Below are 12,706 nucleotides of genomic sequence, written 5' to 3'. Positions count from 1 at the left end.
GAATGAGGTTGCCAAAGAAAGGGAACAGATTCTGGTGAGTCTCCAGAAATGCTGTTGTGCTGAGGAAGCTGTGAGAGATATGGCTGGGAACACAGTATACTTCAGCCAGATGGGGACTCTGACACCCATCAGGAATGTGGGCTCAGGAGGACTGATATCCCCTCTGGGCTCCAGTCTCATTCTCTAAGAAATGGGATTAATAGTATTTCCCCTACCTAGTTAGAGGACTATCATGAAGGTCAGAGAAATACTAAAAGTGCCTACAATCAGAAAACTCAGATCTGTGGCTGAAATGTAAAAAAAGGAGCAGGATCCTCTCTGCTGAGTCAGGACCTAAAGCCTCTTATTTCCTTCCTTCCTGAGCTGAGCCTGTGGAGTTATTTTATTCATAGAAATAAACACTTTTAATAGAGCGCCTGGGAAAGCAACTGAAGAGGCCAACATCCTTCCTCATAGGCTGTTTTTAATCTGGAAGTAAACTCCTACATCGACTAAAGAGAAGTGGTTTGATGGTGTGGCTTTTCTAACGGCTGTTGCTAAGGGAGTCCATCCATGTGAGCTGTGTTTCCAGTGTGCCAGCTCAGCAACACTCACGCATGTTCAGGGACACAGCCACTGTGCACCCAGGACTGTGCACTCCAGTGAGCCCTAGGGAGGCTATTTGGGTTTGGTCTTAGGTTTAGTCTCACTTCCAGACATTTCAAAATCGTCCATGAACTGTGCTCCTAAAAAGACAAAAACAATCAGAATACGTTAGTGACTGGTATTCCATGTGTACTAGAGGCTTTTAACTTCAAAAAGTTTTTAAATTCCATTTGGCCTGAGTAAGTCCAAGCTAACCAATGACTAAATTGGTTGTTCTGAATTATGTGTGGCCAGTTAATGACTTGATTTTGTGGTTCTAGGATACAGGGTTGTGCAGCAAGTAACAAAAAAGAGATCATTCTAACAGCTAGTGTTCAGTGCCCTCGTCTGCTCACTCCTGTGCCTCTCTGCTGTGACAGGAGGACTCTGGCCATCCAGCTCTCATGGACATTAGAAGGGGACTGAATGTGGAAGTGACAGAGTGGTCTGAAGACTTCAGCTGTGGGGCTGGGTGTCATCACCTTTGTTTGCCTGCTGTATTGCTGTGTGTGTGTGTGTGTGTGTGTGTGTGTGTGTGTGTGTGTGTGTGTGTGTGTGGTGGGGTGCACACACATGTATTTATGCATTTGCAGCTTCTACATGAATAAATGTAAACAACTCATGCTCTTTTAAAATATTTATGGTGCAGTCAAGTTTTCTTCAAAAAATGCAAAATGAGTCTCACCTTTCTTTGCAGATTTTGGGGACCTTTTTATTAGGCTGTGCTCATCTTCTTCATCCTCATCTCCATCGTCCTCCTTGATGCTTGCTAGCTTTACTTTTGATCCATTTGTGGTTTTCTTTACCAAGTCTTCTAGTTCCTTCTCCAGATCTCTGTTTTTTATGAGGGTGTCATGAAGTTGCTCATTCACCTCGTCAAACTTCTCCTCTGCCCTTCTGGCCCTGGCGTCCAGTTCTCTGGTGTGGATGAAATCCAAGGAAACAACACAGAGTGGTGAGAGGGGTTCTTCCTCCCCACAGAAACTCCTGGGAGAGCTGCATGAAAGAAGATGCGCCTATCTGACGTGTGCAGACATGGGAAGTGGGGCATCAGCGACAAATGGAGACCTGAGGCCTAGGAGCTACTCCACACCACATCGGAGTACATCATAGTTCTCGTTTCTAAGTGAGATTGGATTTCATTATCTTTGAAATTCCCAGAGAATTCAATAGCCAGAGAACCCTCATCTGTAGTTGCTTTTAGCTTTACATAATTAATAGAACTTAACAAACTAAACTCAGTAATATCCCTTCTTTTCTAGCACCTCTAAAACTAGAATTTATAATCAAGAAACCAACTTAAGACATATTTTTTACCTATGAGAGTACATGGTAGGACTGGTAAGAGGGTCAGTGGCCTAAGAACTTGCTGCCAAGCCTTTCAACCTGAGTTAATCCCACATGGCGGAAGAGAGAACTGACTTCTCGAAGCTGTGCTTTGATCTCCACATGGAACACACACACACACACACAAACATACATGCACACATACACAGATAAACACATGCATACATATACACATGTATACACAAATAGATACACATGAATACATATATTCACACACATGCACACACACAAAAACACAGATTCCAATACACACACATAGACACACACACACACACACAAACATACACATACATAGACACACAGATACAGACACATACACATACACATACACAGACGTATACATACATACACACAAAGTAAATGTAACAGACATTCAGTGTAGGGTATATGTCACATCAGTATGAGACTCTTCTCATACTTGTCAGCTATCTTGACTATATTGTACTTCCAACTCTGGGTTATAGGACATTCTTTCTCAAGCACATTACTCTCTCCCAGTTCCATTCTGTTTCTTAAGTCACCTCCCACTGACTTGGATGGCTCCACATGCCCTTCCTGACATATATATACACATTACAAACATCCACACTAGCTACCATCTCCACTGTGGGGTAAGGGAAGGTTTTCTTACCACAGCAGTAGATTCACTGCCTCTAGACAATGATTTTCAGATAACCATCCCACTAGTGAGACCAAAACAAGCAGGACAGAGGTAAGCGAAGAAGTGTGGACTGCTCCACCAAGCTTCTGCTCTACAGTCTTTATTTATCCTCTTACCATCGTGGTATCAGTACTTACCTTAGCTTCTCCTGCATATGTTCAATTAAATGCATTATCTCAATATACTTTGGCTCCAATACACCTTGACGAGCTGGTTGTCTCTGACAAAGAAAATATGTGAGGTGACTGAACAGTTAGTGGTCTATGTCTTCAGGAATGGTCTAAAATATTCTTTTCTATTGCTCATATTTATCTAGTAGATGCTTGCTCACAACCCAAATACCAAAAACACTACAGGCATTGCCTGTGATCACATAACACAGCAGATTCCAAATTAATCTTATACAGTTAATTATATACAGGTAGATGGGGAAGACATTAGTGTAGGGAAGAAAAGGAAGGGGGAACAGTAACAAATAAACATGGAAATGCTTGAATGGGAAGAAGGATAAACATGTTTCTCTAATGAATTAAAGAAAGGAAACAACTCACAGTTAATTATTAATAATTCACTGTTAATAGCTTCACTTCCTGCAAACACTGCAGAATCCAGTAAAGTATTTACACTCCCTAGGGGATGCCGTAACAGCTTAAAGGTGTAGGTCTTGCCAAGCAGAAAGAATACTGGGGTAGGTCTGCGTGCACACTGATTTGTATGCAGCAAAGAGTTCACAACCACTGCCTGGCACACCTTGTTTGTACCCATGGCCTCCTTCTGGAGATTACACTCTTTTTGCCTGAGTGCCTGACAGAGATGAATGTGGAGGCACAGCACATAAAAGTGCATGCGGCCTTTCCTTACCTATGCCCAATGCTGTAGCTTTAGGCCAGTCTCTTCCTGGAACCTTCCACCTTTGGCATTCAGGGCTCACTCTTCCCAGATTTCCTAGGGGCTTTGGAGTGGACTAACCTCGCTGGCCCAGAAGTACCTCTGCAAAGGTCTGGATCCAGGCTCACTGCCCATAGATACCATTCTTAGCACCAAACTCCCTGTCAGATTTTTTGCCTATCTGCTTTTGACACATTTTTTTGAAGCATCTTTTAAGGGCCCTTTCCTATTGTTGTTATAAAGTGGATAAATTAGTCACTGCTCTTAATATCTATGCCTGGGGCATATAATGTTATGGTATGAAAAATCAGACCAGTCCTTCAGCTCAAATGGCAGGTAAGGGAAGAATATCTATCTTGGTTTTTAAAAAAATACTGCAGAACCCAAGTCTGTTATCTGCTTGCCTTTCCAAGGGTACTCACATATGATCAGGTAAATTCTCTGATATGTCTATGATTCCTTGTGAACAGTCAGGACCCAAGAATTTAAGATGACCTTTACATAGCCTGTTTCTAATGTATTGCTTGCTTGCTAGAATAGCTGGGCTACAGCCAGCTATTATATAGTTCTTACAGCTGAGCCCTCTCATTAAGACACAGCATAGCCCCCTAGTACCTGCTGAATTTAAACATTCTGTATCTCCACCAGTTGGTCTGAAATCTCGTTTTGCTCTGTAATGAGATGTTGGAATAATTGTGTCCCAGACAGGGACCCAAAATGCTACTACGCTAAACATTTTCAGAGTTAATAAAATTAAGCCTTTACCAGTGAGGAGAGACAAGTCGGTACTGCTTAGTGGATCTGAAATATCCCCCAAGACCATATGCTAAGCGCCATACCCAGCTTGGGGTAGTATGGGGCATAATGGAGATTTGGGGAGCTGGGTCACTTGTGACTTGCCTTGGAGGGTGTATTTTGGCCCCTTTTCTCTTTTCTCTTCCTTACCCTTCCCTCTCTTCTTACCTCCTCCTCTTTCCTTTCTCTCCCACTCTTCCTTCTCCCCCTCGTCCTATGCTTTTCCTACCCTCCTCTCTCCCTCCCCCATTTCCTCACTGAGGAGGGGCAGCCCTGTTCCATCACATGGTCCTGTCAAATTGCTCACTGAAGCTCTGGTACATGGGAGCCAAAGGATGGAGGGAGGCCAGAACCTGGAGCAAAAGGAATCTTTCTTCTTTTGGGCTGGCTTTCTCGGGCACTGTGTCATGGGAATAGATGGGAAGCTAACTAACACAGGTAGCACCCAGAGCAGTGGGCCCCAGACCAATGGTCCTCAGTTTTGCTTCCATAAGCTACAGGCTTCCAGCTTCCCTCTGCTTCCTGTCTGCCTCCAAAGCCGGAACCCAATGCCTCCTCTGGATAGAACAGCACGGTTTTTATTTCAGGGAAACATGTTCAAGAAAGAACTGTGTTGGCCAGGTCTGGCAGCTTCACATTTTCTTTTCAAAGAACTTGCCTTAAGATGCCGTGTTCCATTTGTACCATCATCTTAAATATACCTCAGGGCTGTAGTGACGGACATAGAGCACTACTTTCAGAAACTTCTCACAGAACTCCACTTTGGAAAAATGTGCCAACTGGCCCTGCATGACTTACCCAAGTTCTTTCTACCTTTGGTGAATTTTATTACCTACAATGACCTTGGATGCATGACCTCTACCTAAGTGAGCTACTTGCCACCCACCATTCTGCTGACTCAGCTCCTCACTTCCACATGCAACCACCCTGTCTAAGGAATCACACTGTCAAATAACTGAAAGTTTTCTAAGTTTTTTGATTGAGCAATTTGGTGATGTATATTGGTTTCCTCCCCTAAGCCAGAAAAATACACATTATGAATGCACACAGAAAGGGTAGACCCAGACTTGGGTCGCTTGGTGGAGTGAAACCCATCATTAGACCCCTAAAGTAATGGTGTTCTGCAGAGAGTGAGAAGCCAATCAGAGTGCCTAAGTCTACCATGGTCCTAGAATGAACTTTCTATGAAGACACAGAAGACAGAGAATGAGAAGGTTTTTTTTTGTTTTGTTTGTTTTTGGGTTTTTTTTAAGTTAAAATGAAGAAACAAGAATCTTCTAAAGACAGTGCTGGAAGAACAGAAAAACATATCTGCAAAATACATCAACTAGGAGTCACGTGAGAGGATCTCTTAAAAACTACATTAGACCCATATTGTTTACAAAGAATATTAAGAAGTTAAGATTTCCTAGCTACATACCCAGGATAAAAATATGTCTTTTTCAAACAGAGGTTTGCAATGAATATTTTCATCTTTCTTGATGTATCGAATGGTTTCTTCATCCGTAGATGTTGATGGTTCCTAAAGCACAGGAAAACCAAGGACCTGTTAGCCAGCCAGGGTGACACACAGCACAGCAACTCACCCAGAGCCCTGTCTGAAAGTTTAGTTTCCCATTTGTCTCTGTCCAACAGTGTTTGAAGGCATGCTCCAAACACTGACAGAGATGGGGATGGAGACCTGTGGACAGGAAGAGGCAGTCATGAGTAAATGTAGAGGTTCATCCCAGACCTTTAAAACTAAGACAGCTACTGGTTGTCAGCTTGACTGCATCTGGACATCAGGAACTAATATTCAAAAGCAGCTGGGTACACCTATGATGGATTCTTTTTAATTAAATCATTTAAAGTGGGAAAACCCAGTTTTAATACAGATCTTTTGAAATAGAGAGTTCTACCTCTAATCTGGGCCACACCTATATAAGTCCTTCTTATAGACTGGCATGTCCTTTATATAGGTAACATATAAAGGACCTAGAAGAAGGAAGCTTCTCTTTTTGCCTGCTTGCTCTCACTTTTGCTGGTAAGTCTATTCCTTCAAGATTCAAGCATATACTGAAGGCCAGCTGAGATATTACTGAACAACGACTGGATTCATGGATCTTCCATTAGATCTTCCATATAAACACACACACACACACACACACACACACACACACACACATATAAATACATACTTATAAAGACACACATATAAACACACACACAAATAAACAAATGCATATAAACACACACACAGCACAAACACCTATAAACACATGCATAAACACACACACACACACACACACACACACATATATATACATACTTAGATACATAAAATGTAGCAACAGATTTCAGGAGATTGGTGTAATGCAACCCAGTACAGACCCCTAAAATAACAGTGTTCTGTGGAGAATTAGACGTCACTCAAGAGCTGCTAAAGTCTACCATGGTCATATAATGAGCTTTTTATGGAGATACAGGAAAGAAAGAGAACAAAAAGTTTATATATATATATATATATATATATATATATATAAAGTCAAAATGGGGGGGGGCACAGAACAGGGCTCGGCCCATCTGCCACCTGGACCAGCAGTTCCCAAAGGTACAGGCCTGGTGAGAAGTTGATCCTCGTAGCCAGGGGGCAGAAAGATCTCTGCCGAGTGCTGACGAAAAGCGTGCCCCTGCCCTGCCTGATCCAGGGACCAGGAACCCAGCATTGGAACCTCTGTTCCCACCCAGTGGCTTTGGGGCGCAGAACAGGGCTCGGACCATCTGCCACCTGGACCAGTGGAGATCCAGGGATACAAACCAGGTACAAGGGAAAGGCAAGAACATATCACTGACAACAAGATGGCAAGAGGAAAGCAAAAGAGCATATTTCAAGGAAACCAAGACAACCTGGCATCACCAGTACCCAGCTCTCCCATCACAGCAAACAGCGGAATGCCAACACTCCAGAAAAAAAAGACGCAGACCTAAAATCATACCTGAAGACGATGATAGAGATCCTTAAACAAGAACAGGAGGAAAAGCAAAAAGAATCAGAAGCTTTTAAAGAGGAAACAAGAAAAACACTCAAAGAACTAAAAGAACTAGAGGAAAACAGAACCAAAGAGATGAAGGAATGGAAGAAGGAATTTAAAATGGAAATTGGCACAATAAAGAAAACACTAAAAGAGATAACCCTAGAGGTAGAACACCTAAAAAAAGAAATCAGGAGTCACAGATGCAAGCATTTCCAATAGACTACAAGAGATGGAAGAGAGAATCTCGGGGGCCGAAGACAACATTGTAAACATAGACAAAACAGTCAGAGAAGATGCAAAAACCAAAAAGCTCCTAACCCAAAATGTCCAGGAGGTCCAGGACACACTGAGAAGACCAAACCTAAGGATAATAGGAATAGAAGAGGGAGAAAAATATCAACTAGGAGGCACAGTAAATATCTTCAACAAAATTGTAAAAGAAAACGTCCCTACCCTTAAGAATAAGATGACCATGAGCATAAAAGAAGCCTTCAGAACTCCAAATAGGTTGGACCAGAAAAGAAATTCCTCCTGACACATAATAGTCAAAACACCAAGTGCCCAAAGCAAAGAAAGAATACTAAAAGCAGTAAGGGAAAAAGATCAGGTAACATATAAAGGCAGACCAATCAGAATCATACTCGATTTCTCAACAGAGACTATGAAAGCTAGAAGAGCCTGGACAGACATCATGCAGACCCTAAGAGAGCACAAGGGCCACCCCAAGCTGCTATACCCAGCAAAACTATCAATCACCATAGATGGAGAGATGAAGATATTTCAAGACAAATCTAAATTTACACAATATCTGACCACAAACCCAGCACTACAATGAATTATAGGTGGAAAACCCAATAGAATGAGGGGAACTACATCCTAGTAAAAACAAGAAAACTCCTAAGCAAGAAAACCAAAAGAAGAAAGACACAGACACAACTCAACCTACAAAAGCAATAATAGCAGGAAACGGCAACCACTATTCCTTGATATCTATTAACATAAATGGACTAAACTCCCCAATAAAGAGACATAGGCTATCAGACTGGATACATAAACAAAATCCAGCATTTTGCTGCATACAGGAAACTCATCTCAGAGACAAAGACAGACACTATCTCAGAGTAAAAGGGTGGGAAAAAAACTTGCAAGCAAACAGCCCCAAGAAGCAAGCTGGAGTGGCTATTCTAATATTGAATAAAGTAAATTTCCAACGAAAAGTTATCAAAAAAGATAAAGAAGGACACTTTTTACTCATTACATGGAAAATCTGTCAAGAGGAACTCTCAATCCTTAACATATATGCTCCAAATACAAAAGCACCCACATTCATAAAAGAAACCCTAATAAAGCTCAAAAAATACATTTCACCCCACACAATAATAGTGGAAGACTTTAATACCCCACTCTCACCAATGGACAGATTATGGAAACAGAAACTGAACAAGGACACTGTAAAACTAGCAGAGACTATGAACCAACTGGAATTAATAGATATCTACAGAACATATCATCCTAAAGTAAAAGAATACACCTTCTTCTCAGCACCCCATGGCACCTTCTCAAAAATTGACCACATAATTGGACACAGAACGAGCCTCAATCGATATAAGAAGATTGAAATACTCCCATGCATCCTCTCAGATCACCATGGTCTAAGGCTGGTCTTTAACAACAACAAAGACAACAAAAAGCCCACATAGACAAGGAAACTAAACAACGCTCTGTTAAACAATAGCAGAGTCAAAGAAGAAATAAAGAAAGAAATTAAGGATTTTCGAGAATTCAATGAAAACAAAAACACAACATACTCAAACCTATGGGATGCAATGAAAGCAGTACTGTGAGGAAAACTCATAGCCCTGAGCACTTCCAAAAAGAAACTGGAGAGAGCATACATCAGCAACTTGACAGCACAGCTAAAAGCTCTAGAACAAAAGGAAGCAAATACACCCAAGAGGAGTAGACAGCAAGAAATAATCAAAATTAGGGGAGAAATAGACCAAATAGAAACAAAAAGAACCATCGAAAGAATCAACAAAACCAAGAGCTGGTTCTTTGAGAAAATCAACAAGATTAATAAACCCCTAGCCAGACTAACTAGAGGGCAAAGAGAGAGTATACAAATTAACAAAATCAGAAAGGAAAGTGGAGACATAACAACTGAAACTGAGGAAATTCAAGAAATCATCAGATCCTACTACAAAAGCCTATACTCCACAAAGTTGGAAAATCTGGAGGAAATGGATGAATTCCTAGACAGATACAAGATCCTAAAGTTAAACCAGGACCAGGTAAACCATCTAAATAATCCCATAACACCTAAAGAAATAGAAGAAGTCATCAAAAGCCTCCCAACCAAAAAAAGCCCAGGTCCAGACGGGTTCAGTGCAGAAATTTATCAGACATTTATTGCGGATATAACACCAATACTCTCCAAACTATTCCACAAGATAGAATCAGATGGAATACTACCTAACTCATTTTTTGAGGCTACAATAACCCTCGTTCTTATACCACACAAAGACCCTACAAGGAAAGAGAACTTCAGACCAATCTCACTTATGAACATTGATGCAAAAATACTCAACAAAATCCTTGCAAACCGAATCCAAGAACACATCAAAACGATCATTCACCATGACCAAGTAGGCTTCATCCCTGGAATGCAGGGATGGTTTAATATAAGGAAATCCATCAATGTAATCCACCATATAAACAAACTCAAAGAACAAAATCACATGGTCATCACACTAGATGCTGAGAAAGCATATGACAAAATTCAACACCCCTTCATGTTACAAGTCCTGGAAAGAACAGGAATCCCAGGTCCATACCTAAACATAATAAAAGCAATATACAGCAAACGAACAACCAACATAAAACTTAATGGTGGGAAACTTGAAGCAATCCCACTAAAATCAGGGACTTGACAAGGCTGCTTACTCTCCCCCTATTTATTCAACATAGTACTGGAAGTCCTGGCTGGAGCAATTAGACAGCAAAAGGAGATCAAGGGGATACAAATCGGAAAGGAAGAAGTAAAAACATCACTCTTTGCAGATGACATGATAGTGTACTTAAGTGACCCCACAAATTCCACCAGAGAACTCCTACAGCTGATAAACAACTTCAGCAAAGTGGCTGGATACAAAATTAACTCAAACAAATCAGTAGCCTTCCTATATTCAAAGGACAAACATGTGGAGAAAGAAATTAGGGAAAAGATACCCTTCACAATAGTCACAAAAACTATGAAATACCTTGGAGTGACTCTAACTAAGCAAGTGAAGGACCTGTATGACAAGAACTTCAAACCTCTAAAGAAGGAAATCGAGGAAGATCTCATAAAATGGAAAGATCTCCCATGCTCATGGATTGGAAGGATCAACATTTTAAAAATGGCCATCCTACCAAAAGCAATCTACAGATTCAATGCAATCCCCATCAAAATTCCAACCCAGTTCTTCATTGAGTTGGAAAGATCAATGTGCAATTTCATATGGAATAACAAAAGACCTAGAATAGCAAAATCCATCCTCAACAACAAGAAAACATCTGCGGAATCACTATCCCTGACCTCAAGCTATATTACAAGCCAATTGTGCTGAAAACTGCATGGTACTGGTACAGAAATAGGCACGTGGTTCAATGGAATAGAATAGAAGATCCAGAAATGAGCCCTCACGTATATGGTCACCTGATTTTTGACAAAGGAGCTGTAAACATTCAATGGAAAAAGGACAACCTATTCAACAAATGGTGCTGGTCCAACTGGCACTCAGCATGCAAAAGAATGAAAATAGATCCTTTCTTATCTCCTTGTACAAAGCTCAAGTGTAAGTGGATCAAAGATCTCCACATTAAATCAGATACACTGAAACTATTAGATGAGAAAGTAGGGAAAACCTTAGAACACATAGGCACAGGGGAAATTTTTCTGAACAAAACACCAATGGCTCAAGCTCTAAGGTCAAAGATTAACAAATGGGACTTAATGAGATTGCAAAGTTTCCGTAAGGCTAAAGACATTGCCAAGAAAACAAAACAGCAGCCAACAGAATGGGAAAAGATCTTTACCAACTCCACATAAGATAGAGGCCTAATATCCAAGGTATACATAGAACTCAAAAAGCTGGACTCCACAGAATCAAACAGCCCTATTAAAAATGGGGTACAGAGCTAAACAAAACGTTCTCAATTGAGGAGTATCGAATGGCTGAGAAACACCAGAGGAAGTGCTCAACATCCTTAGCCATCAGGGAAATGCAAATCAAAACAACCCTGAGATTCCACCTCACACCAATCAGATTGGCCAAGATCCAAAACTCAGATGACAGCAGATGCTGACAAGGTTGAGGAGAAAGAGGAACACTTTTCCATTGTTGGTGGGGTTGTAAACTGATACAACCACTCTAGAAATCAGTCTGGCGATTCCTCAGAAAATTGGTCATAGTACTACCTGAAGACCCAGCTATTCCACTTCTGGGCATATACCCCAGAGACACTCCAATATACAACAAAGATACATGCACCACAATGTTCATAGCAGCTCTATTTATAATAGCCAGAAGCTGGAAAGAACCCAGATGTCCTTCAGTAGATGAATGGATACAAAAATTGTGGTACATTTACACAATGGAGTACTACTCCGCCATCAGAAACAATGACTTAACCAAATTCTTAAGAAAATGGTTGCATCTAGAGAATATCATCCTGAGTGAGATAACTCAGTCACAAAAGAACAGACATAATATGCAGTCACTGATATTGGGATGCTAAGCCCAGAGGCTCAGACTGCCCCAGAAACAAGTCACAGACTGTGTGAAGTTCAAGAAAAAAAGAAAAGAAAAGAAAACAAAACAAAACAAACAAACAAACAAAAAAACCCATCATGCTCAATCCTTACACACCAAGAAAACGTTGACTAATTCCGGGTTACATCCTGTTTTACATGTACTTTTTGCTCATTGTAACTAGTAAGACCTTAATGCAGACATCAAACCTTAAAAAAAAGAAAAAAAAAAAGCCAAGCACTGACACATATGTATTTGTATACAATTATGCAAAAATGTTAAAAAAAATTTTTATATTTGTTTTTTAAAATAAAGTTTAAAAAAAAAGAAAAATAACTATATGGTTCTAGGTAAGTCTATTGACCTTCAGAACTTAAATCTCCTATCTATAAAATAATCCAATATATACCCTAAGTTGTTATACTAGACAACATGCACAACATGTAACTCATAATCTACACTCAGCTACTAGAAGCTGTCATTGTATTATTATGATCATTTTAAATGTCCAAGATGGGTTTCTACTGCTACAAATTCCTCAGCAGCTCCAGAACAAGTCATCGTAAGATGAGAAAGGGTAGAGA

General features: G+C 40.6%; 1 protein-coding gene across 1 annotated transcript in view; it reads right to left on the bottom strand.

Moving 5' to 3' along the window:
• Positions 1 to 657: 657 nt before the first annotated feature.
• AXDND1 (axonemal dynein light chain domain containing 1) overlaps positions 658 to 12,706 on the bottom strand; it is a gene marked incomplete at both ends in the record, with an annotated part of 86,433 nt that continues 74,384 nt past the window's right edge. Inside the window, 4 exons of the mRNA XM_080932571.1 lie at positions 658 to 725; positions 1,310 to 1,542; positions 2,770 to 2,852; positions 5,736 to 5,837. Of these exons, the coding sequence (XP_080788697.1) occupies positions 658 to 725; positions 1,310 to 1,542; positions 2,770 to 2,852; positions 5,736 to 5,837 (486 nt within the window). The remainder of the gene's footprint in view (positions 726 to 1,309; positions 1,543 to 2,769; positions 2,853 to 5,735; positions 5,838 to 12,706) is intronic.

This window comes from Micromys minutus (assembly GCF_963924665.1).
Source record: "Micromys minutus genome assembly, chromosome: 1".
NCBI lineage: Eukaryota > Metazoa > Chordata > Mammalia > Rodentia > Muridae > Micromys > Micromys minutus.
The sequence above is the reverse complement of the archived record's forward strand: the minus strand, read 5'-3'. Positions and strand labels throughout refer to the sequence as shown.